The 20247-nt window shown below is 40.5% G+C and overlaps 2 protein-coding genes across 10 annotated transcripts in view; both read right to left on the bottom strand.

Annotated features, from left to right (window-relative positions):
* Window positions 1-3914, bottom strand: part of CDK7 (cyclin dependent kinase 7) — a 62391-nt gene extending 58477 nt beyond the window's left edge. For 4 of the 9 annotated variants that reach the window (XM_042987797.1, XM_042987792.1, XM_007079877.3 and 1 more), the window contains exons 1-2: window positions 3540-3911; window positions 3145-3204 (exon numbers count right to left, since the gene is read on the bottom strand). In XM_042987797.1, coding sequence (XP_042843731.1) covers window positions 3145-3204; window positions 3540-3605 — 126 coding nt within the window. In that variant the 5' untranslated portion in view covers window positions 3606-3911. Of the gene's footprint in view, window positions 1-3144; window positions 3205-3539 lie in introns of all 9 variants that reach the window. The other 5 variants (XM_007079879.3, XM_007079878.3, XM_015536567.2 and 2 more) reach the window with 4 other exon arrangements.
* Window positions 3915-7983: 4069 nt separating this feature from the next.
* MRPS36 (mitochondrial ribosomal protein S36) lies at window positions 7984-19337 on the bottom strand. The gene is made up of 4 exons (XM_007079881.3): window positions 19192-19337; window positions 11435-11498; window positions 8908-9095; window positions 7984-8390 (listed from the first exon to the last, which is right to left on the bottom strand). Exons 1-4 carry the CDS (start codon window positions 19231-19233, stop codon window positions 8373-8375), a joined length of 312 nt encoding a protein of 103 aa, XP_007079943.1. The 5' UTR covers window positions 19234-19337; the 3' UTR covers window positions 7984-8372.
* Window positions 19338-20247: the final 910 nt, after the last annotated feature.

Here is a 20247-nt window from a genome sequence, read left to right as displayed (position 1 = left end):
TAAAAAGATGAGGTAGAGACCAATGCTATTTTATAAATTTCAGTAGAAATTAAATATTCCACTTACCTCTATGACATCTTAAAAGTCCAAGATACAATAGGTGAAAGAATACAGAATATTCATTTTTTGTAAAATTAAGCACAAATGTTAGTAAATGAACGAGTAAAAATTTTGAGTGTTGGGAGGGGAAGGTCCAAAAATATCAAATCTATAGCAGAAAGAATGCCTAAAACGAGGTTTGGGGGAGGGGGGGGGGTGTCTCAAGAAATAACGATGTAAGCAAATTATTTAATGAAACAGAAATAAGTAAATACCAGAAAGGGGTGCCTGGCTGGCTCAATAGGTGGAACATGTGACTCTTGATCTCAGGGTTGTGAGTTCAAGCCCCAAGTTGGGTGTAGAGATTGCTTAAAAAGAAGCAAATTTTGGGGCCCCCGGGTGGCTCGGTTGGTTAAGCATCCAACTTTGGTTCAGGTCATGATCTTGTGGTTTGTGGGTTTGAGCCCCGCGTCAGGCTCTGGGCTGACAGCTCAGAGCCTGGAGCCTGATTCGGATTCTGTGTCTCACTCTCTGCCCCTCCCCTACTTGCACTCTGTCTCTCTCGCTCTCTTTTATCAAAAATAAATAAACATTAAAAAAAAAAAAAAAAGTAAATACCAGAGGCAAATTATAGGAGTTGAAAGTGATTGCTCCAAGGAGTGAAAAACAGGGCTAGAAGAGTCAAGCACCTTAAAAAGCCTTGGCCTTTTATTTTAAAACCACAAAGATGTATTATTGGAAATAAAAATTAAATGTAAAGGAGCACCTGGCTGGTTCAGTAGGAAAAGCATGTAACTCCTGATCCTGGGATGGTGAGTCAAGCCTTATACTTACTGGCTGGCAGAAATTACTTAAACATGATATTAAAAAAATAAATGTACGGGGCACTTGGGTGGCCCAGTCGGTTGAGCATCTGACTCTTGATTCTGGCTCAGGTCTTTATCCCGATGTAGTGGAATCGAGTCCTGCATCGGGCTCCATACTGAGAGTGGAGCCTGCATAAGACATTTTCTCTCTCTCTCTCTCCCACTGCCCCTCTCCCTTGCTCTCTCGCTCTCTCAAAATTAAAGAAATAATAAATAAAAGAAGATTCCACTGTGAGTCACCGTCAAGGGGTAAAAGTCTATCAAAGAGAAACAGGATGGATTTTAAATCCTAACTTACGTTAAAAACAAGCAAAAAAAACCCCAAACGAAACAAACCCCACTAGGATTTTCAGACAACTACAGAACTCAATATACTAACACTAAAGGAATTATATCAGTCTGGTTAATCATTTTTATTTTTTATTTATAGTTTTTAATGTCTTATTTTATTTTTGAGAGAGAGCATGTATGCGTGAGCACGGGAGCATCAGAGAGAGAGAGAGAGAGAGAGAGAGAGAGAGAGGGAGAAAGACGATCCAAAGCAGGTTCTGCACTGACAGCAGAGAGCCCACAGGGGTTCAAACTCACAAACCATGAGATCATGACCTAAGCTGAAGTTGGACGCTTAAGTGACTGAGCCACCCAGGCACCCCAGGTTAATACATTTTTAATAAATGTCTACAAAACTACTGGCAACAGACCAAAGTATTATTTGAGTGGAAGTAGACACACAATAAGTTGATAGATAAGAGGACTTCAGATTTTGATAAATGTTATGAAGATAACGGAGAAATATGGCAAAGAAGACAAGGGTGACCAGTGAAGGCCTCTATGTGGAACAGACATGTGAGTGAGTTTTCAAGATTAGGAATCAGTCATGCCAAGTTTTAGAGGAAAAATATGCTAACCAGAAGGCAGCATATGATGCTGCAATGATCCTGGGAACGAACTGAATTTAATGTGTTCAAGGGACAGAAAGGTCAGTGGGGCTAGAATATAGTGAACCACGGGTAGAAATAAAAACATAACTTCAGAAAGGGTCAGAATAGATTAGGCTTTTACACAGGAATAGCTACAGTGCTGGATTACAGAACATAAATTGGGAAATGAAGCGGAGAGAAGCCAGAAAAAGTGAAAAGACAAAAATAGCAAAAATAACTGTGCAAAGGGAGATAGGAAGTCAGGCATTAAATGAATCAGGGGGATATGCTTCAAAGGAGTTAGGAATTTTGAATGAGAAACAGATTCAAACAGCAACAGGAACAATAAGAAGGTGGAGATCACCTCCCCCAACAGGCCCTGAAATGTGACAACAGCCTCTCTTTCAGAGGGTTACTGATTTCAGTAGCACAGGAAAGAACATGCAACCTGGCATCAAAACACCTGGATTGAAATTCTAGTTTTATCAGTTAGGATCTGTGTCAGCTTGACGAGTTAATCTTTCTTAGCTCAGGCATCTCAAGTATTATATAGGGATACTTTATTTCACATGGCTATTTTGAAGACTAAAAGAAAAAACCTAAGTGAAAGTGCCTGACATGTAGAAAATAAGCTAAATATGACTGAAGTTTCTTGAATGAATCCAAGTCAAAAAGCTACAAAAATAATTTTTTAAAATGATAATAATGCTCGTAAAAGCCTTACATGGAAAATCTGTACACAGAAAATACAGATGAGGGGCGCCTGGCGGGGGGCGGGGGCGGTTCAGACCATTAAGCTGTAGGACTTGATTGTGGCTCAGGTCATGATCACACGCTTTGTGAGTTCGAATCTGCTGACAGTACAGAGTCTACTTGAGATTCTTTTTCTCCCTCTCTCTGCCCCTCCTCCCCCTCTCAAAATAAACTTAATAAAAAAAAAAAAAAGAAAGAAAATACAGACGATGCACAAAATGGATGCAGGTGTGGCAGAAACGGTGACCTGGGAAGATAAGGATATTAAAATAGTTCTAAGGACCCAACAGATGAGTCCTTGTCCCCCTTACCCACGTCTGAGTTTAAAAAGCAAACGTAACATACAGCTTCCTCTTTATTTCAACTAATGGAACAACAACAAAAAACTAGTTCAACCGAGTTCCATCTTGGAACACAAAATACTAATAAATTCTACCTTCCCCGAAAATGACATAAATAACTCCTCATGAGCAGAGTACGGTCAAGAGTAGTAAAAAGCCCATGCAAGAGCTCACACACACAGATATGCTCAGAGACTCCAGGAAAAATAACAGACGGTAACTCACTTTCTTAATGGCGACAATTTGGTTGGTGTTCTTGTCTCTGGCCTTGTAAACCGTGGCAAACTAGAGAGAAAAGCAGAAACAATCTAAGTTCGTGGGAGCTCTTTTGTGTTTGCCTTGTCACTTTTTCAGATCTGGAGAAGCAAACACCCCACGGCTGTTGAAGATGCGCGGCTGCTTGAAACGTGGTGAGGTGATAAACTGCCCGTTCCAGTCTATTCTTCAGAAAGGGAGGACCACTCGGGAGCTCTCCTCTAGGGTACACACACGGGCAGACTCGCCCAAAAAGAAGGAGAAGCCAGGCCAGTCCTCTGACTTCCACCAGAAAACGTGCGAGTGTGTCAGGCGGCTCCGCGCTCTCGGCTCAGGTCCCCCCGAATCCCGCCCGGGAACCTCACCTGTCCCTCCCCGAGGAAGTCCAGTTTTTCATAACGCTTTGCTCGCGACTTCACGTCCACCGCCATCCGTCGCACGAAACCCGACTCCAACTGTAAAGGGCGAGCTCCCAAGACAGCAAGAATTTAAAGCTACCTTAGAGCCTCCAACAACCACTTCCGTTGACGGGGAGCCGACGCTTTACTAGCTCCGCCCCTACTTCCGGTTTGAGCTGGATGCTGCTAAGTCCGGCCAGAGCTTCCCCTACGGAAGCTGCACGAGTCAGGCCTGTTGGCGTTTCCGCGTAGTCCGCGCCGCGGCTCGCCACAGCCTGCTGGTCCCGGAAGCGGAATGTTTTAGGTGGTGACTGTAACCCTGTTACGGTTTTAAGTTAGATATTTCTTTCACTACCGGAGACGGGTCAGCGTTCTGCTACGATGTTCTGAGTTCGGGGCTTAACGTATGAGTGTGGAAGGCTTGACCTCTTTATGCCGAATCTCGCTTTCTGGTAATTGCGCAAGGGCGTCAGGGCGCCACGGTTGCTATGGACGCCTAGCATCGCAATCTCAGGTTACTTAGAAGAGAACCCAGTTCCTTAGGGCTGGCCAAGTGGCGTTCTTACTTCAGTCCTTTGTAAAGAAGCACTACCGGGAGAAAAAATTCCAAGTCAGCTGAAGAATTTTGTACTGTGGAACAGACATCTGATCATTGGTTTTCTACTTTGTAGAATGGAAATAGGATACATCATAAGTGGTTTTGAAGAGTAAATCAGATATCCAGAAAGTTTAGACATAGTAGGTGCTTATTAACTGTGAGCAGTACTCAACCTTGATTCGCACAAGTTTTCAACACATTAATTCACTATTCAGCGAATGTATATTGAGTGCTATGTGCCAGGCTCTGAGAAATCTGGAGGGAAAAGGACAAGGAACCATGCTTTCCAATGGAAGGAGATAAAATATGGTACACAGAATTCAGTCCTATAGAGATAATAAAGCAGGAAAAGGGATATAGTAGGGCTTGCAGTTTTAAATAGGTATTAAAAGGGGCGCCTGGGTGGCTCAGTGGGTTAAGCTTCCGACTTCGGCTCAGGTCGTGATCTCTCAGTCCGTGAGTTCGAGCCCCGCGTCGGGCTCTGTGCTGACAGCTCAGAGCCTGGAGCCTGTTTCAGATTCTGTGTTTCCCTCTCTCTGACTCTCCCCCATTCATACTCTGTCTCTGTCTCAAAAATGAAAACAAAGGTTAAAAAAAAAATTTAAATAGGTGTTAAAAGACATCACTGAAAAGACACTGCCAAAAAAAAAAAAAAAAAAAAAAGGCCACTGTAGAGTTTTCAGCAAAGTAATGTGATCTGATTGTTTTAAAGTTCACTATGGCCCTTTACACTGACAGCAGTATAGACTTAAAGGGGCAAGAAAAAAATCAAGGCCTGTGAAAGAATTATTGCAGTAAGCTATGTAAGGTGGTATCATTTTGGCTTCTAGCCAATAAGATTTACTGACAGACTGGATATGGGTTGTGGGGGGAGGAAAAACAAAACAGTAATTCCAAGGTTTTGAGCTGGAGCATTTGTTGTTTCTAAGAGTTGCGAATATTCAGAGTTGAAAAAGGCAGAATACCAACACTCATAATTTAGTCAAGGTAATGTAAAGGTTGAGTTCTTGCTCTGGATCTAGACTGCCTGCATTTGAGTACTGGCCCCACAAATATTCAATCACTAGATTTATTACTTGGGCAAAGTATTTACCTTTTGGTTCCTAGTTTCCAACTATTCATTGGGTTGCTGCAAGTCTTAAATGACTTCACATTTCCAAAACCCTTAGAATAGGGTCTGACAGTGCTGTTTGTCATTGCGTAACTATTACTGGTCACCTTCCAGCTCTTTGTCACTTGGGTTTTTATTGAGCTCTGATATGTTCATAGGCAAACTTCTCATACATTACACAAACACACCATCTTTACCATTGTCTCTTAATTGTGTCAAGTCATACCTAATAATATATGGGAATCACAGAATTTAAAGTTCCCTCAAAGTTCCCTCACTTTAATATTAATTTAACCTCACTTGTAGTAGCAATAAGCTAAGTAGTGAGCTAAATGTGATGATACACCTGTGAGGCTAGAGGCTCCAAAGTATATCATGGCATATGAATTGATGATCACATTATACTATGCTGTTGACAAGGTAATTCCTATCTGGGGACATTTTAAGTAGGGTAAAAAGGCAGTTGTTTAGGTCATATTCTGGATTCATTAGGTCACTGTATGCATAAAATACCTTTTGTCATCTGTATAGCATTATACAGTTTAGAAAGCACTTGCACCCATTAGCAATAGCCAGCTTTCATGATGGCCCCAATGAATCTTCCATTCTGTATCAATGCGCTTGTGCAGTCTCCTCTGACAGTGAAACAGGCTGTTCTGTGTGACCTGTAGAATATGACAGAAGTGAGTGTTGTAACTTTTCAGTCTGGATCATAAAAGGCATTGCTCTGCCTGCCTTGCAAGCATAGATCATTTGCTCTGGGGTAAGTCAGCCACCGTATCATGAATTCAATCAGGTAGCCCTGTGAAGAGGCCTATGTGGGGAAGAACTGGGGCCTCCCGCCAACAGCCAGCATCAACTTGCCAGCCACGTGAATGAGCCACTGGAGGTAGATAATCTAGCTCCAGTCAAGCTTCCAGATAACCGCAGTCCTCTCTGGCATCTGATTGCAGCCTCATGAGAGACACTGAGCACAACTGCCAAACCAAACGGTCCAGAATTCCAGACCCAGAGAAACCATGAGCTATTGATTATTGTTGTTTTTAGCCACTACATTTTGGGTATTTAGTCATTAAGTTTTCAATTGCTACAAAGTAATACATACTTTGTATGTACTGATCACTACTGTGATCCCGCCTATCACACTGTATAGTATTGGAGAGGAAAACTGAAAAACTTGAACAAATTCAGCAATTTGCTGATGGTTACACATTTTAAGTGCTTCACTCTGAAATGAAAATACAGGCTATTTAAAGCTAAGCCAGAATTCTTTCTATACTATCCTTGTTGGGAACTCATCCTGTGACACCAACTCCCACTGAATATGCCTTTTTGTCATACTTGTGTTCAAAGATTCTATAAAAGTGATCTATTTTTTCACTGCAACTTTCATGGTAGGATCTGTAGTAAGGTGAACTTCAGACAGTTCTAGTATGGGGTTCCTGACTGCTGGCCCACAGTAGTACACAAATCACTCTTCATTACTTGAACCCACTCTGTTTCTGAAAGCAAAAAAAAAAAAAAAAAATTGTCCTTGGCTTCCTTTTACTGAAATGAAAAAATTACAGAGAGAAAAAAGAGAATGGTGATATTTTTTAACAAAACTTTCCAAACAGGTTTAAAAAAAAAAATCATGAATCATGTTATGAATCACCAGAATAGCTTATTGCTACCACCAAATACCAGTCTCATATTTGATAATTGAGATGGGCAATATTTATATTAGGCCACAACCCTGGAATAGTAAAAAGAAAAAAAAAAAGAAAGAAAAAGTAAAGCTTAATTGGCAGGCAACTAAGCGATACTCAACAATTTGACTCGGTCTATTGCCCACTAGCTACCCTTACTATTAAGGATGACTTCTTTAAAGCACATTCTAGAAATCATTCAAGGTATGGAAGAAAATTTATTTAGCTTTGTGAGGCTTTAGTTTCACAATAATACATACCCTTGGCATTGTAAGACCTTATTAAAGTTTCATAAATTGCCTTAATAAGGTAAATATCTAGGTTGATTTTAAGAGGCTTTCAGACATTAAGTTTGAGAAAGTTAGTGGTTATCAGAATTTGCACACATGATGACAAAACAGTAAAATAAATCAAAGAATAAGACTTTCTCAACACCCCTAATAACACAGTAAGTTGCAGTTTCTATTCAATGTTATATGTTTCTATGTTATATTCATTTTCTTCTGAATGTAGGTTACAAATAATCTTTTGTATTAACTCCCAGTTTTACTACCACAAAGTCACCTGTTTTACCTTGGCTGTGTTTTTATTATTTAGTGTGGGATATGGTTTTTAAACTAGTTATACTCCAGTAATTTTGTGAATGGAAAAATATAAAGAAAATTAAGAACAAATAATGGAGTCATTCTTTCACTGATCCTCATCCAACTTCAGGAAAATCACTTCCCAAAAGCAGCAATTCTATCTGATAAATCTTTCCATGTCTTAAAAAAAACTGAGGGGCGCCTGGGTGGCTCAGTAGGTTAAACTTCTGACTCTTGATTTCGGCTCAGGTCATGATTTCATGGTCATGAGACTGAGCCCCACATCAGGCTCCACACTGAGCTTGGAGCCTGCTGAAGATTCTCTCCCTCTGCCACTCCCCCAGTTACGTATGTGCTGGGGAGGGGAGGGGAGGGGAGGGGAGGGGAGGGAGGGAGGGGAGGGGAGGGGAGGGAGGGAGGGAGGGAGGGAGGGAGGGAGGGAGGGAGGGAGGAAGGAAGGAAGGAAGGAAGGAAACTGAAACAAAAGTGAAATTATGGGAAACCTATGACAGTATACTAGATATTGTGGGCTTTTAATAGCTCAACACTGATAATACTTGATAATCAAGAGTAAATTAATAGGCTACATTTAAAAATGTATACTTTAATAAGTATATAAACAATTAGGTAAGCTTGTGTAGAAGCTGACCAACATACATATATTAGGAGATACAAGTGTCCATCTAAATTTTCTATTTCATTTTTTTTAACAGAATATTTATTCAAGTTGTTTAATGTAGCTTCTCATGTGCCACTTTGGAAGTCCTTTATTGTAAAGACTATTCCTTTGATGGCAAACAGCAGCCACACGGTCAGTGATTATTCCGGACCTCCACGCTGAAAAGGAAAAAATAAAGCAAAAAGATTAGGTTTAAATTTACAGAAGAAATCTTTTCATGGACATTATATAAATTTACACCATTTTAAGCAAATGATCATCAGGTGTTCAATAACAATTTCGGTTTTTCATTGCTCTTAGGCCCTTGTATCAATGTTGTAAACAATTTCTGATCAGGAAGGAACTCAAGGTTGACCTTGATTGGTGATGCTCAAATTTCTTGGCCTCATAAGCCCTTCACATTGAAAAATTACCAAGGACTCTACTGAGCTTTTTTTCATGTGGTTATAGCTATTGCTACTTAACATATTATACTTCTACATATATATTCCTTCAGGTACTTTTACTGAGGGCTTGTACATGGTTTATTTCTCATAACCCTGTCCTAACTGATTATCTTGGTCTTAGCTATGGACCCACTGTGACAAGGAATGGAAAGAACAAGCATATGAAATTCCAAAAGCCAAAAATGTTCAGGTGTTTTGCACAGTACTATGATAAAGAGCGATGACATACTTGGATAAATTCCATTTCTTCTTGAGACACAAGCTTCCTTCTGTATTTCTGAGGTAATGTTTTTATTATTTCTGCAGTGTCTGGAGGACCCTGATGCATCAGCAAATCTGGTGATTTACTTCCCTTAGAATGCTGTGAAATTGAAGAAGAGTGAGATGGTAGTCCTGCTGATCTCAACACTTCTGATACTGAAAAAAAATGTAATTAGAGAAATAAATTGCTCAGGTGTCTTAGAAAACTATTTTGAATGATCTATTATTGAGTAATCAAGTCATTCTTCAAATGCTGGGTATAATTCTAAAATGTATTATTGAGTAGCTATAAATTGGGTAGCTATAAATAATTTCAAAAAGTTCTTTTTAAAACAAATAAGGAAGAAGCTTTAAGTTAATGAATTACTAAACTGAACAAGTTTATAAAATAATAAAATTTCTAGGTAGTAGAGTATAACCCATATGAATAATCTACACACTTAAGTTTTGTCATATGGTGGTGTTTACAGGTAATATAATAGGGAATAAGAAAGTTGGTATATGAAGATAAGTTTTCTCAATACCTTTATACTTCTTTATTCACCTATATATTTTTTAATGTTTATATATTTTGTGGGGGGGGGGGTGTGCATGAGCAGGGGAGGGGCAGAGAGAGAGGCGACAGAGGATCTGAAGTGGGGTCTGAGCTGATAGCAGAGAGCCCGATGTGGGGCTCGAGATCATGAACTGTGAGATCATGACCTGAGCTGAAGTCAGACACGTAATTGACTGAGCCACTCAGGTGCCCCCTTTATCACCTGTATCTTAATTCTTTAAGAGTTACAATAAGTTAGGGGCATCTGGGTGGCTCAGTCGGTTAAACCTACAAAATCCGCTCAGGTCATGATCCTACGGTTCATGGGTTCGAGCCCTGTGTTGAGCTCTGTGCTGACAGCTAGGAGCCTGGAGCCTACTTTGATTCTTTGTCTCCTTCTCACTCTGCCCCTCCCCCACTCACACTCTGTCTCTCTCTCTCAAAAATGAATAAACATTAAAAAAAAGTTACAATAAGTTAAATTAAAAATATCCCTATAAAACTTCTTCCACTCCTCCCTGAATTAAAGATTAAATATCTTATAATAAAAACAGGGACAATCATAATGATCAATGAGTAATGTATAGAATTGTTGAATACATTGTACATTGTAAGTTAACTATACTGGAATTAATTAAAAACAACAGAGACAAAGGATTTGCTAAAAGTGAGGGATAAGGGGAAAACAGGACTTGTTCAGAATCTTCAATTACTTTATAATCAATGATTGCTCAGGTCTAAGGCAGTCTGTATCTACTGACTGAATGAATATATCAGTCAATGAAAGAAAAGGTTAGCTGGGAGAAAAATATAAGAATGGCTACTGTGGGGGTGCCTGGGTGGCTCGGTTGGTTGAGCATCCGACTTCGGCTCAGGTCATGGTCTCGCGGTCCGTGGGTTCGAGCCCCGCGTCGGGCTCTGTGCTGACGCTCAGAGCCTGAAGCCTGTTTCAGATTCTGTGTCTCCCTCTCTCTGTGACCCTCCCCCATTCATGCTCTGTCTCCCTCTGTCTCAAAAATAAATAAACATTAAAAAAAAATTTTTTTTTAAAAGAATGGCTACTGTGCCTCACAACCTCTCCAATGTAAGCACGAGAGAATCTTTTAAATAAAGGACAGAAGAAAACAAAGAACAAAAATTTCCCTGTATAATCACAATATCATTAAAAATTCAGAGACGGGGCACCTGGGTGGCTCCGTCGGTTAAGCGTCCAACTTTGGCTCAGGTCATGATCTCACGGTCTGTGAGTTCAAGCCCCGCATCGGGATCTGTGCTGACAGCTCAGAGCCTGGAGCCCGCTTTGGATTCTGTGTCTCCCTCTCTCTCTGCCCCTCCCCTGTTCATGCTCTGTCTCTCTCTGTCTCAAAAATAAATAAACAGGGGCGCCTGGGTGGCGCAGTCGGTTGAGCGTCCGACTTCAGCCAGGTCACGATCTCGCCATCCGTGAGTTCGAGCCCCGCGTCAGGCTCTGGGCTGATGGCTTGGAGCCTGGAGCCTGTTTCTGATTCTGTGTCTCCCTCTCTCTCTGCCCCTCCCCCGTTCATGCTCTGTCTCTCTCTGTCCCAAAAATAAATAAAAAACGTTGAAAAAAAAAAAATTAAAAAAAAATAAATAAACATTAAAAAAAAAAAAAATTCACAGACAGGGGTGCCTGGCTGGTTCAGTTGGTGTAGCACGTGACTCTTGATCTCAGGGTTGTGAGTTCAAGCCCCACAGTGGGTGTAGAGATTACTTCAAAATAAACTCTTAAAAAAAGTTCAAAGACATGTTCTATTGAGTCACTACCTTTTTAAATGGAGGTAATAAGAAGTTAATTTCTGCATGTGCAACTTAATAAACTGTTTTGATCTAAGCTATAATGGTCTCCCTGATTTTAAAATGTGAAATAATGCCTATAATAGAATATTCACGTATAAATATATCTGTACCTAATTTTTAAAAAGCCTAAAACACAACTTACCATTGGGTTTAGGATTGTCTCTTCTGTCAGGGAACCTTATTAATGGAGTATGTGGCTTGACTACCTAAAGGAAAAATAAAATATATGGAAAAAAAAAAAGATGAAGCACTAAACTCATTAACTCTATAAAAAAAACAATGTACTGAACTTCATAGATACCTTTGTTAAAACAAAATAACTTAATATTTGACAGCAACTTGAATATTGCTATTTTACTCTTCCCCAACTAGGAAAGCTGGTCTATGAACTTTTAATTTTTCTTATCTACTCTTCATAATACCTTTGGACTTTACACATTAGAAGACATTTTACTATACTACCAACTGACCTCAAAACAACCCTATGAAAAAAGATGACACAGATTTTATGTTGTATGACATATATTACCCTGCTGCTGGGTAAGAATTAGAAGTGTCCTGACTTGTATTGAATGTTGTTTTCCTACCACGGCCAATTATCTAGCAGTGCAGAACAGGATAAAAAGCATATTGAAAATTAGCTAATTTAGGGTGACTAGGTGGCTCAGTCAGTTGAGTGTCCGACTCTTGATTTTGGCTCAGGTCATGATCTCACAGTTCATGGGATCGTGTGCAGACAGCCTAGAGCTTGCTTGGGATTCCCTCTCTCCCTCTCTCTCTACCCCTCCCCTGCTCATGAGCTAAGTAAATAAATAAACTTGAAAGAAAGAAAGAAAGAAAGAAAGAAAGAAAGAAAGAAAGAAAGAAAGAAAGAAAGAAAGAAAGAGAAAGAAAGAAAGGTAATTTAAAAAAACCTTTTTCCAACTATAAAGTAACACATGCTCTGTGTAAAAACTTTGGAAGAAATGGTGAAAAGCCACAAATAAGAAAACACAGTCTATAATCCCCAAACCCACAAAAACCAGATTAAACATTTGTTGGCCCTTTTAGTCTTTTTTCTAAACCCATAGAAACACATATTTGCGAATATTTTTATTTATTCATTCATTTATTGTAATTTATTTTAATGTTTATTTTTTGAGAGAGAGAGAGAGAGAGAGAGAGAGAGAGACAGACACACACATAGAGAGTTTCTGCCTGAGTTCACTCAGGCAGAAAAATGAACCTGGACCACTTTCTTACACCATACACAAAAATAAACTCAAAAATGGATGAAAGGCCTAAATGTAAGACAGGAAGCCATCAAAATCCTCGAGGAGAAAGCAGGCAAAAACCTCTTTGATCTTGGCCTCAGCAACTTCTTACTCATCATGTCACTGGAGGCAAGGGAAACAAAAGCAAAAATGAACTACTGGGACCTCATCAAAATAAAAAGCTTCTGCACAGAGAAGGAAACAATCAGCAAAACTAAAAGGCAAACAACAGAATGGAAGAAGATATTTGCAAATGATATATCAGATAAAGGGTTAGTATCCAAAATCTATAAAGAACTTATCAAACTCAACACCCAAAAAACAAATCATCCAGTGAAGAAATGCGCAAAAGACATGAACAGACACTTCACCAGAGAAGACACCCAGATGGCCAACTGACACATGAAAAAATGCTCAACATCACTCATCATCAGGGAAATATAAATCAAAACAACAATGAGATACCACCTCACACCCGTCAGAAGGGCTAACGTTAACAACTCAGGCAACAACAGATGTTGGCGAGGATGTGGAGAGAAGATCTCTTTTGCACTGCTGGTGGGAATGCAAACTGGTGCAGCCACTCTGGAAAACAGTTTGGAGACTCCTTGGGGCTCCTGGGTGGCTCAGTGAGTTGAGCGTCCGACTTCGACTCAGGTCATGATCTCGCGGTCTGTGAGTTTGAGCCCCGTGTCGGGCTCTGTGCTGACAGCTCAGAGCCTGGAGTCTGCTTCGGATTCTGTGTCTCCCTCCCTCTCTGCCCCTTCCCCACTCATGCTGTCTCTCTCTCTCTGTCAAAAATAAATAAGCATTAAAAAAAATTTTTTTAAAGAAAGTCCCATCTAAAAAAAAGAAAAAACAGTATGGAAGTTCCTCAAAAAATTAAAAATAGAACTACCCTATGATCCAGCAACTGCACTAGTATGCATTTATCCAAGGGATACAGGTATGCTGTTTCAAAGGGGCACATGCACCCCAATGTTTGTAGCGGCACTATCAACAATAGCCAAAGTATGGAAAGAGCCCAAATGTCCATCGATGAATGGGTGAAGAAAATGTGGTATATATATATATATACAACAGACTATTACTCGGCAATCAAAAAGAATGAGATCTTGCCATTTGCAACTACATGGATGAAACTAGAGGGCATTATGCTAAGCGAAATTAGTCAGAGAAAGACAAATATCATATGACTTCATTAATATGAGGAATTTATGATACAAAACAGATGAACACAAGGGAAGGGAAGCAAAAATAATATAAAAACAGGGAGGGGAATGAAACATAAGATACTCTTAAATATGGAGAACAAACAGAGGGTTACTGGAAGGGGGATGGGCTAAATGGGTAAGGAGCATTAAAGAATCTACCCCTGAGATCATTGTTGCACTATATGCTAACTTGGGTGTAAATTTAAAAAATTAAATTAAATTAAATTAAATTAATAAAAAACCCAGATATTTGCAGGGTATTGCTGTTTTACCCCTAGAATTCTAGATAATGCTATAGAGGAACTTCCTGTTTTAAGTTTGTTTATTTTGAGAAAGAGAGAGTGCACGAGCATGGGAGGGACAGAGAGAATCCCAAGCAGGCCCTCCTGTGCTATCAGTCCACAGCCCGATGTGGGGCTCAATCTCACAAACCAAGAGATCATGATCTGAGCCGAAATCAAAGTCAGATGCTTAACTGAGCCACCTAGGCACCCCTGCTAGAGAGAAACTTAAATGGACCTTTCAGCATGAAATTTTCTGAATATACAATGCTAAGACTCTAATGAACAGTACTATTTTCAACTAAAGTAATCTAGAAGTTGCTCTGTAACTAGTGATATTGAGCTGTATGTTTATCTCCAAAATATTTGTATATATGTACTATATAATACATTAAAAAAAATTTTTTTAATGTTTGTTTATTTTTTAGAGAGAGACAGAGTGAGAGCAGGGGAGGGGCAGAGAGAGAGGGAGACAAAGAAACTGAAGCAGGCTCCAGGCTCTGAGCTGTCAGCACAGAGCCTGATGTGGGGGTTGAACTCATGAACTGTGAGATCATGACCTGAGCCAAAGTAGGACACCCAACCAACTGAGCCACCCAGGCACTCCACTACATAATATACATTTCATATGAATACGGAAATAAATAGGCTTGTTGGGACTGGCCTGAAAACCCCACTATAATTGTGCTCCTGTGAGAAAATGCTGGAATAGAGTTGTCTCCCTCAGCATAAGTTCACAGTCAAGTCTAATGGTAAAAAACAAAACTCTAATGTCACACTGTGTGTCAATCTGTGAGACTGAGCCCCATGTCCGGCTCCATGCTGGGCAAGAAGACTGCTTAGGATTCTCCCTCTCTCTCTTCTCTGGTCACACACATTCTCTCTCTCAAAACAAAACAAAAATGAAACCCAATTCTCCCTCTAGTAACTATTTCTTCCTTTTCATAGCCAATCTTCTTCAAAGAATGTTCTATCCATACGCTATCAACACCTCATTTAAAAGCTTTAAAAATGTTCAACAGCTTTCAGGATAAACTTCAAGCTCATATTTGGCATTCACTAGGCCCATCCTGATCTGCCTCTCCCTCCCTCTCCAGCCTCACTTCTCACTTCTGTCTTCTGCATCTTTTACTCCAGGTATTCTGAAGTACTTTTCTGTTCCTAGATCAATAAGCCAATGATTAGAGGACAGCTAATCTCCTGCAAAAGGCAGAGTCGGAGAACTAGCACTTCTGCAGTACTGCCAGGTATGCAGTAAATGTTGAGGAAACACTTGCCAAGTGTGAACAGAGACCATTTGTAAGACAGGACTAACTGTATAGGTATGGGAGTATGTATACACACACTTAAACAATGATACGTACACAAGAGAGAAAAATCCATTTCAACAATGCTTACGCACACTTAAAAATATGACATAATATGCCCTTATAGATTAAATTGCCAGACTGGTCTCCTCTTTTTTTTTTTTTTAAGTTTATTTATTAATTTTGAGACAGAGCACATGCGTATGAGAAAGCAGGGGAGCAGCAGAGAGAGGGAGAGAAGAGAATCCCGAGCAATCTACTCAATGTGGACACAGAGCCAGACTTGGGGCTCAAACCCATGAACTGCAAGATCACAACCTGAACTGAAATCAAGAACTGGATGCTTAACTGACTGAGCTGCTAGGTGCCCCTGGTGTCCCCTTTTTTAAAAGGCATTTTCCTAAATATATGAGTAGAGCCAGTACTGTAATAAACCCTAATAAACAAAAAATGAAATAAACCCTGATAAACACATTACACAATTTCAACAGCAATAGAGACAATCTTAATTCATCACCCCTTCCTCCATTAAACAAATCCCAACCCTCTCCTCTAACCTGTTAATACCTTCCATATGTATCACTAACATAAAAAGATTTTTGTCAAACCATAATCTCTCCACATTTTACCACAATAAATTAAAAATAATTCTTTAATATCATCTAATACTTAACTTATGCTCAAATTTTCCTCTCTCAAAATCTGCTTTTTATTTATTTTAAATTAAAAAAAAATTTTTTTTTTAAGTAGGCTTCATGCTCAGTGCAGAGCCTGAACCCACGACCCTGAGATCAACACTTGAGCTGAGATCAAGAACTGGACGTTTAACTGACTGAGCCACCCAGACGCCTCAATATTTACTTAAACAAAAATTTTTTTTAAATGTTTATTCATTTGTGAAAGAGAGAGAGACAGAGACAGAGACAGAGCGTGAATTGGAGAGGGAAAGAGGGAGACACAGAATCTGAAGCAGGCTCCAGGCTCAGCTGTCAGCACAGAGACGTGGGGTTCAAACTCATGAACCATGAGATCATGACCTGAGCCAAAGCTGGACGCTCAAATGACTGAGCCACGGAGGCGCCCCAAAATTTGCTTTTGAATTCTAAATGTAGGGGCATGTGGATGGCTCAATTGGTTAAGTGTCTGACTTTGGCTCCAGTCATGATCTCACGCTTTGAGAGTTCGAGCCCCACATCAGGCTCTCTGCTGTCAGCACAGAACCACTTCAGATCCTGTCTCCCTCTCTCTGCCCCTGCCCCACTCACTTTTCCTCTCTCTCAAAAATAAAACATTAAAAAAATTTTTAGATTCTAAATGTAAACACAAAGAAGCAATTCCTTTTTTTTAAATGTTTATTTTGAGGGAGAGAGAGAGTGTGTGTGCAGGTGCGTGCACAGGTGTGCGTGCAGAAGACAGGTGGAGAGAGAGGGAAATAGAGGATCCAAAGCAGGTTCCACACTGTCAGTAAGTCTGATGTGAGGCTCAGACTCACCTTGAGACCACGACCTGAGCCAAAGCCAGCACTTAACCGACTGGGCCACCCAGGCACCCCCAAAGAAGCAATTCTACCTGTGTATCAGTTGGGTAACATAACTAAGGGGGGAAAAAAGGAACTAATCCAAATAACTTTCATAGTACTTATACTCTGTACTTTCATCTAAAAGCAATGATAATAATAAATACAGTCCTAAGAAAACTTGAACTTTTTACTTAATATGTTGGTGTTGGTAGCTGTATAAATATAGCAATTTTGAAACCATTTTGAATCTATTGTAGGACTCAGCAAATGAGTACATGTATTTACAGCGATGTTTGGAGGAACCAGGGATTTGCCTATGAGAGAAAGTTTGAGCCACCCAGGCACCCCTATAACTTATTCTACTAAAATTATTTCTGAATACCTTATAGTCGAGCCAAATTTCTCTACTTAATATTGACACCATGCCTTATGAATTCCCATCAGTTTGTGCCAGTTTGTTGAAATACTACTCTTTCTTTAAGGTATGAATTAAGAGCCAAATTCTAAGTTCTATGGAGGCACCATGTCTGGCTTGTTGGTGCTATAGTCTCAGCACTGAGTACAGACCTGACACAGAAATACTCAATAAATTTTGCTAAGGTTATATGTAATTATTGCATAATGTTAGCAAAAACCACTTTGTATTACGAATATGAGTACAAGTCTTTGCAGCTCTGTTAGAGGAAGACAGACCATTCCTTACGGCGCATCTCACAGTATCTTTTTTTCTTCCTTATCAGTAGTTAGTAGTTCATTACTGTGTGCTATTCCATTTTAATAAATCTACCACAATCTGTTTATCCTCCTAATGGACATTTGGATTTTTTCTGGTTTGGGGGTCATTATGGCATAAAGTGGCTAGACATTTTTATCTAAGTCTCTTTGTAGGTATACGCACTCATTTCTCTTGGGTATAAACCTATAAGTAAAACTGCATCATAGGGAAGCTATATTTAATTACTGGAGACTAACAAAAGTTTTCCAGAGTGGCTATTCCATTTATACCCCTAACAACAATGGATGAGTTTCAGGTGCTTCACACTGTCATCAGTACTTTTGGTACTGACAGTTTTTAAACTTTGAATAATTTTGGTAGATGTAGTAGTACTTCCTGGTTTTAATTTGTATTTTCCTGGTAAGCAATGAAGTTCAACATCTTTTCACAGACTTGTGTATCTTCTTTTGTGCCATTTCAACTTTTTAACCCATTTTAAAATTGAGCTATGTATTATGAACATGTATGGTTATACATTACGGATACCAACCAGTCCTTTGTCCAATGTTCTCCTAATCCTCATATTATCTTTAATTAGTTAATGCTTAATATCTACCTACTGAATGAGTAATAGAATCATTATGCAATGGGACCAAAGGCTAGGATCTAAGATTATCTTTTCGACTGAAACAACTTTAAGAAAAGGTCTTTTTAAGACATGTATTGTACAAAGGGAAATGCACTTCTTATATCAAAGTTAAAAACCATACAGTACACTTCCAGAATTTAAAAGAGATTGTGTACAACAGCCACAAAAGTGGAGGTTGTGTCCCTTTATATACCAACTTTACCTGTCCTATTTAAGTTAGCGATCACAACTGAAGAAGCAAATACAAAAGCTACCAGGAGTTACTTATTGATGTGTGGATTAACAAAGTTCCTCTAGCTACCAATACAAACTCAGGGCAAAAAAAAAAAAAAAACTTGGGTAACAACAAAACATGTTATTACAAACAAACTTAAATAATATATATTTCCCCCCCTCCAATTGTCCCCATCCAGCCTGTAACCAGACGCTCGGATTGGTGAGGGAGAATACGCCTGGGGTGAGGACTCCGCCCGCGGGGCCAGTTCTCTGGCCATTCCCAAGACCTTGAAGGGACACTGGGTCAGATGCACCGTTCGCTTCCTTCCACGCGCCGTTACCGCCTTCCTTCCGATTGGTTGATGCGGGACACCACAGACAATACTAGACGCCGATTGGCCGAGACTACTGCCAGGGCAGCCTAGCCCGCAGACTCCTCTAAGAGGGCTACTGAGGTCCTGGCAGGATACAGTCCAGGGACCGCGCAGCAGCTCTTTGCCTACGTGCTCATACACAGCACTCCCGCGGCCTGGCTCGAACTCTCAGCTTTGGTCTCCGGCTCATTGCCCGACTCATTGGGTTCTAGGTCCAATTTTCACACATATCCTCGGGCGGTGCCGCTGGCCCTACCCAGGGCCGCGGTCACCGCGCAGCCTCCGCCACCGCCTTTTCTTCCCAGCGCCTTTGCTATAATCAGCACCATCCCTACCGCCCACGGTGCGGAAAAGTGACCAAATTTCCTTACCTGAACGACCCTGCTGGCAGACGCCATCTTGCTGCCCATCATGACCCCGAGATGGGGCAGCTTCCGGGGCGCTGGCTAGCCGCAGAGATAACAGGAGACCTGGGCAGCTGGGGGCGGGGCCTGCCTGTGGCGTCATGGAGGAGGGGCGAGCGTGCGCTCGCGCCGGATCCTCCTCCACTGCGTAGCCAGCCCACGCTGGGCGCCGACCCGCCCCGCCTCAATTCACGCCTAGGAACTACCCCACGTGCTTTCCATTGTTTTGTTTTGCCCGCGAAGGTTTGTGATGTTGGGTTTGTTTTGCTAATCAGCTCATGAGTAAACTAGGGCCATTTCCTTTCCAGATAGCCAGTTTCTATTTTAAGTAGAATCCAAAATTTAGTCTGAAACCGAATAGCTAATACAAAGTCATGTGGCATCCTAAAACCAACGAGTTCGTTAAACTTAGGAGTTAGTGGCAAGCTCAGAAAGAGCAGGCATTTCGAGGTCTATACAAGGCTACCTCTTACTCTCTGCCTTACTGGCGTTACTTGATACGGTCTTGTTTTCTCTGCCATTAGTCCTGATATTAAACTGCTGCCTGATTCCAGTATGAGAACTCAAAAGTTCATTTTTCTTTTTTAATTTTTTTTTTTTGTTTATTTTTCAGAGAGAGAAAGAGAGACAGAGTATGAGCAGGGGAGGGACAGAGAGAGAGGGAGACAGAATCCAAAGCAGCTCCAGGTTCTGAGCTGCCAGCACAGATCCCCACCAGCCGTGGAGGGGTGGGCTTGAACCCACCAGCAGTGATACCATGACCTGAGCCTTAGACACTTAACCGACTCAACATAACTCTTCAATATCATTCCCTCAAAATTACATGAAATTTTGTGAACATTAATTTTTATGTTGTTATAATTTCTGATACACAATATGTTGTGGCCATTTAACATAATTTTGTAGGTAATGTAGCCATAAACTACTTCAAGTACAGCGACAAATTTGTTTTGACCTAGGTTGGCGGCTTCTGAATCTGGGAAGAGTTTTAAAAATACTTTACCGGGGGCCTGGGTGGCTCAG

This window comes from Panthera tigris, chromosome A1, assembly GCF_018350195.1.
Source record: "Panthera tigris isolate Pti1 chromosome A1, P.tigris_Pti1_mat1.1, whole genome shotgun sequence".
Taxonomy (NCBI): Eukaryota; Metazoa; Chordata; class Mammalia; order Carnivora; family Felidae; genus Panthera; species Panthera tigris.
Note: the sequence above shows the minus strand (reverse complement) of the source record. Positions and strands in the feature narration are given on the sequence as shown.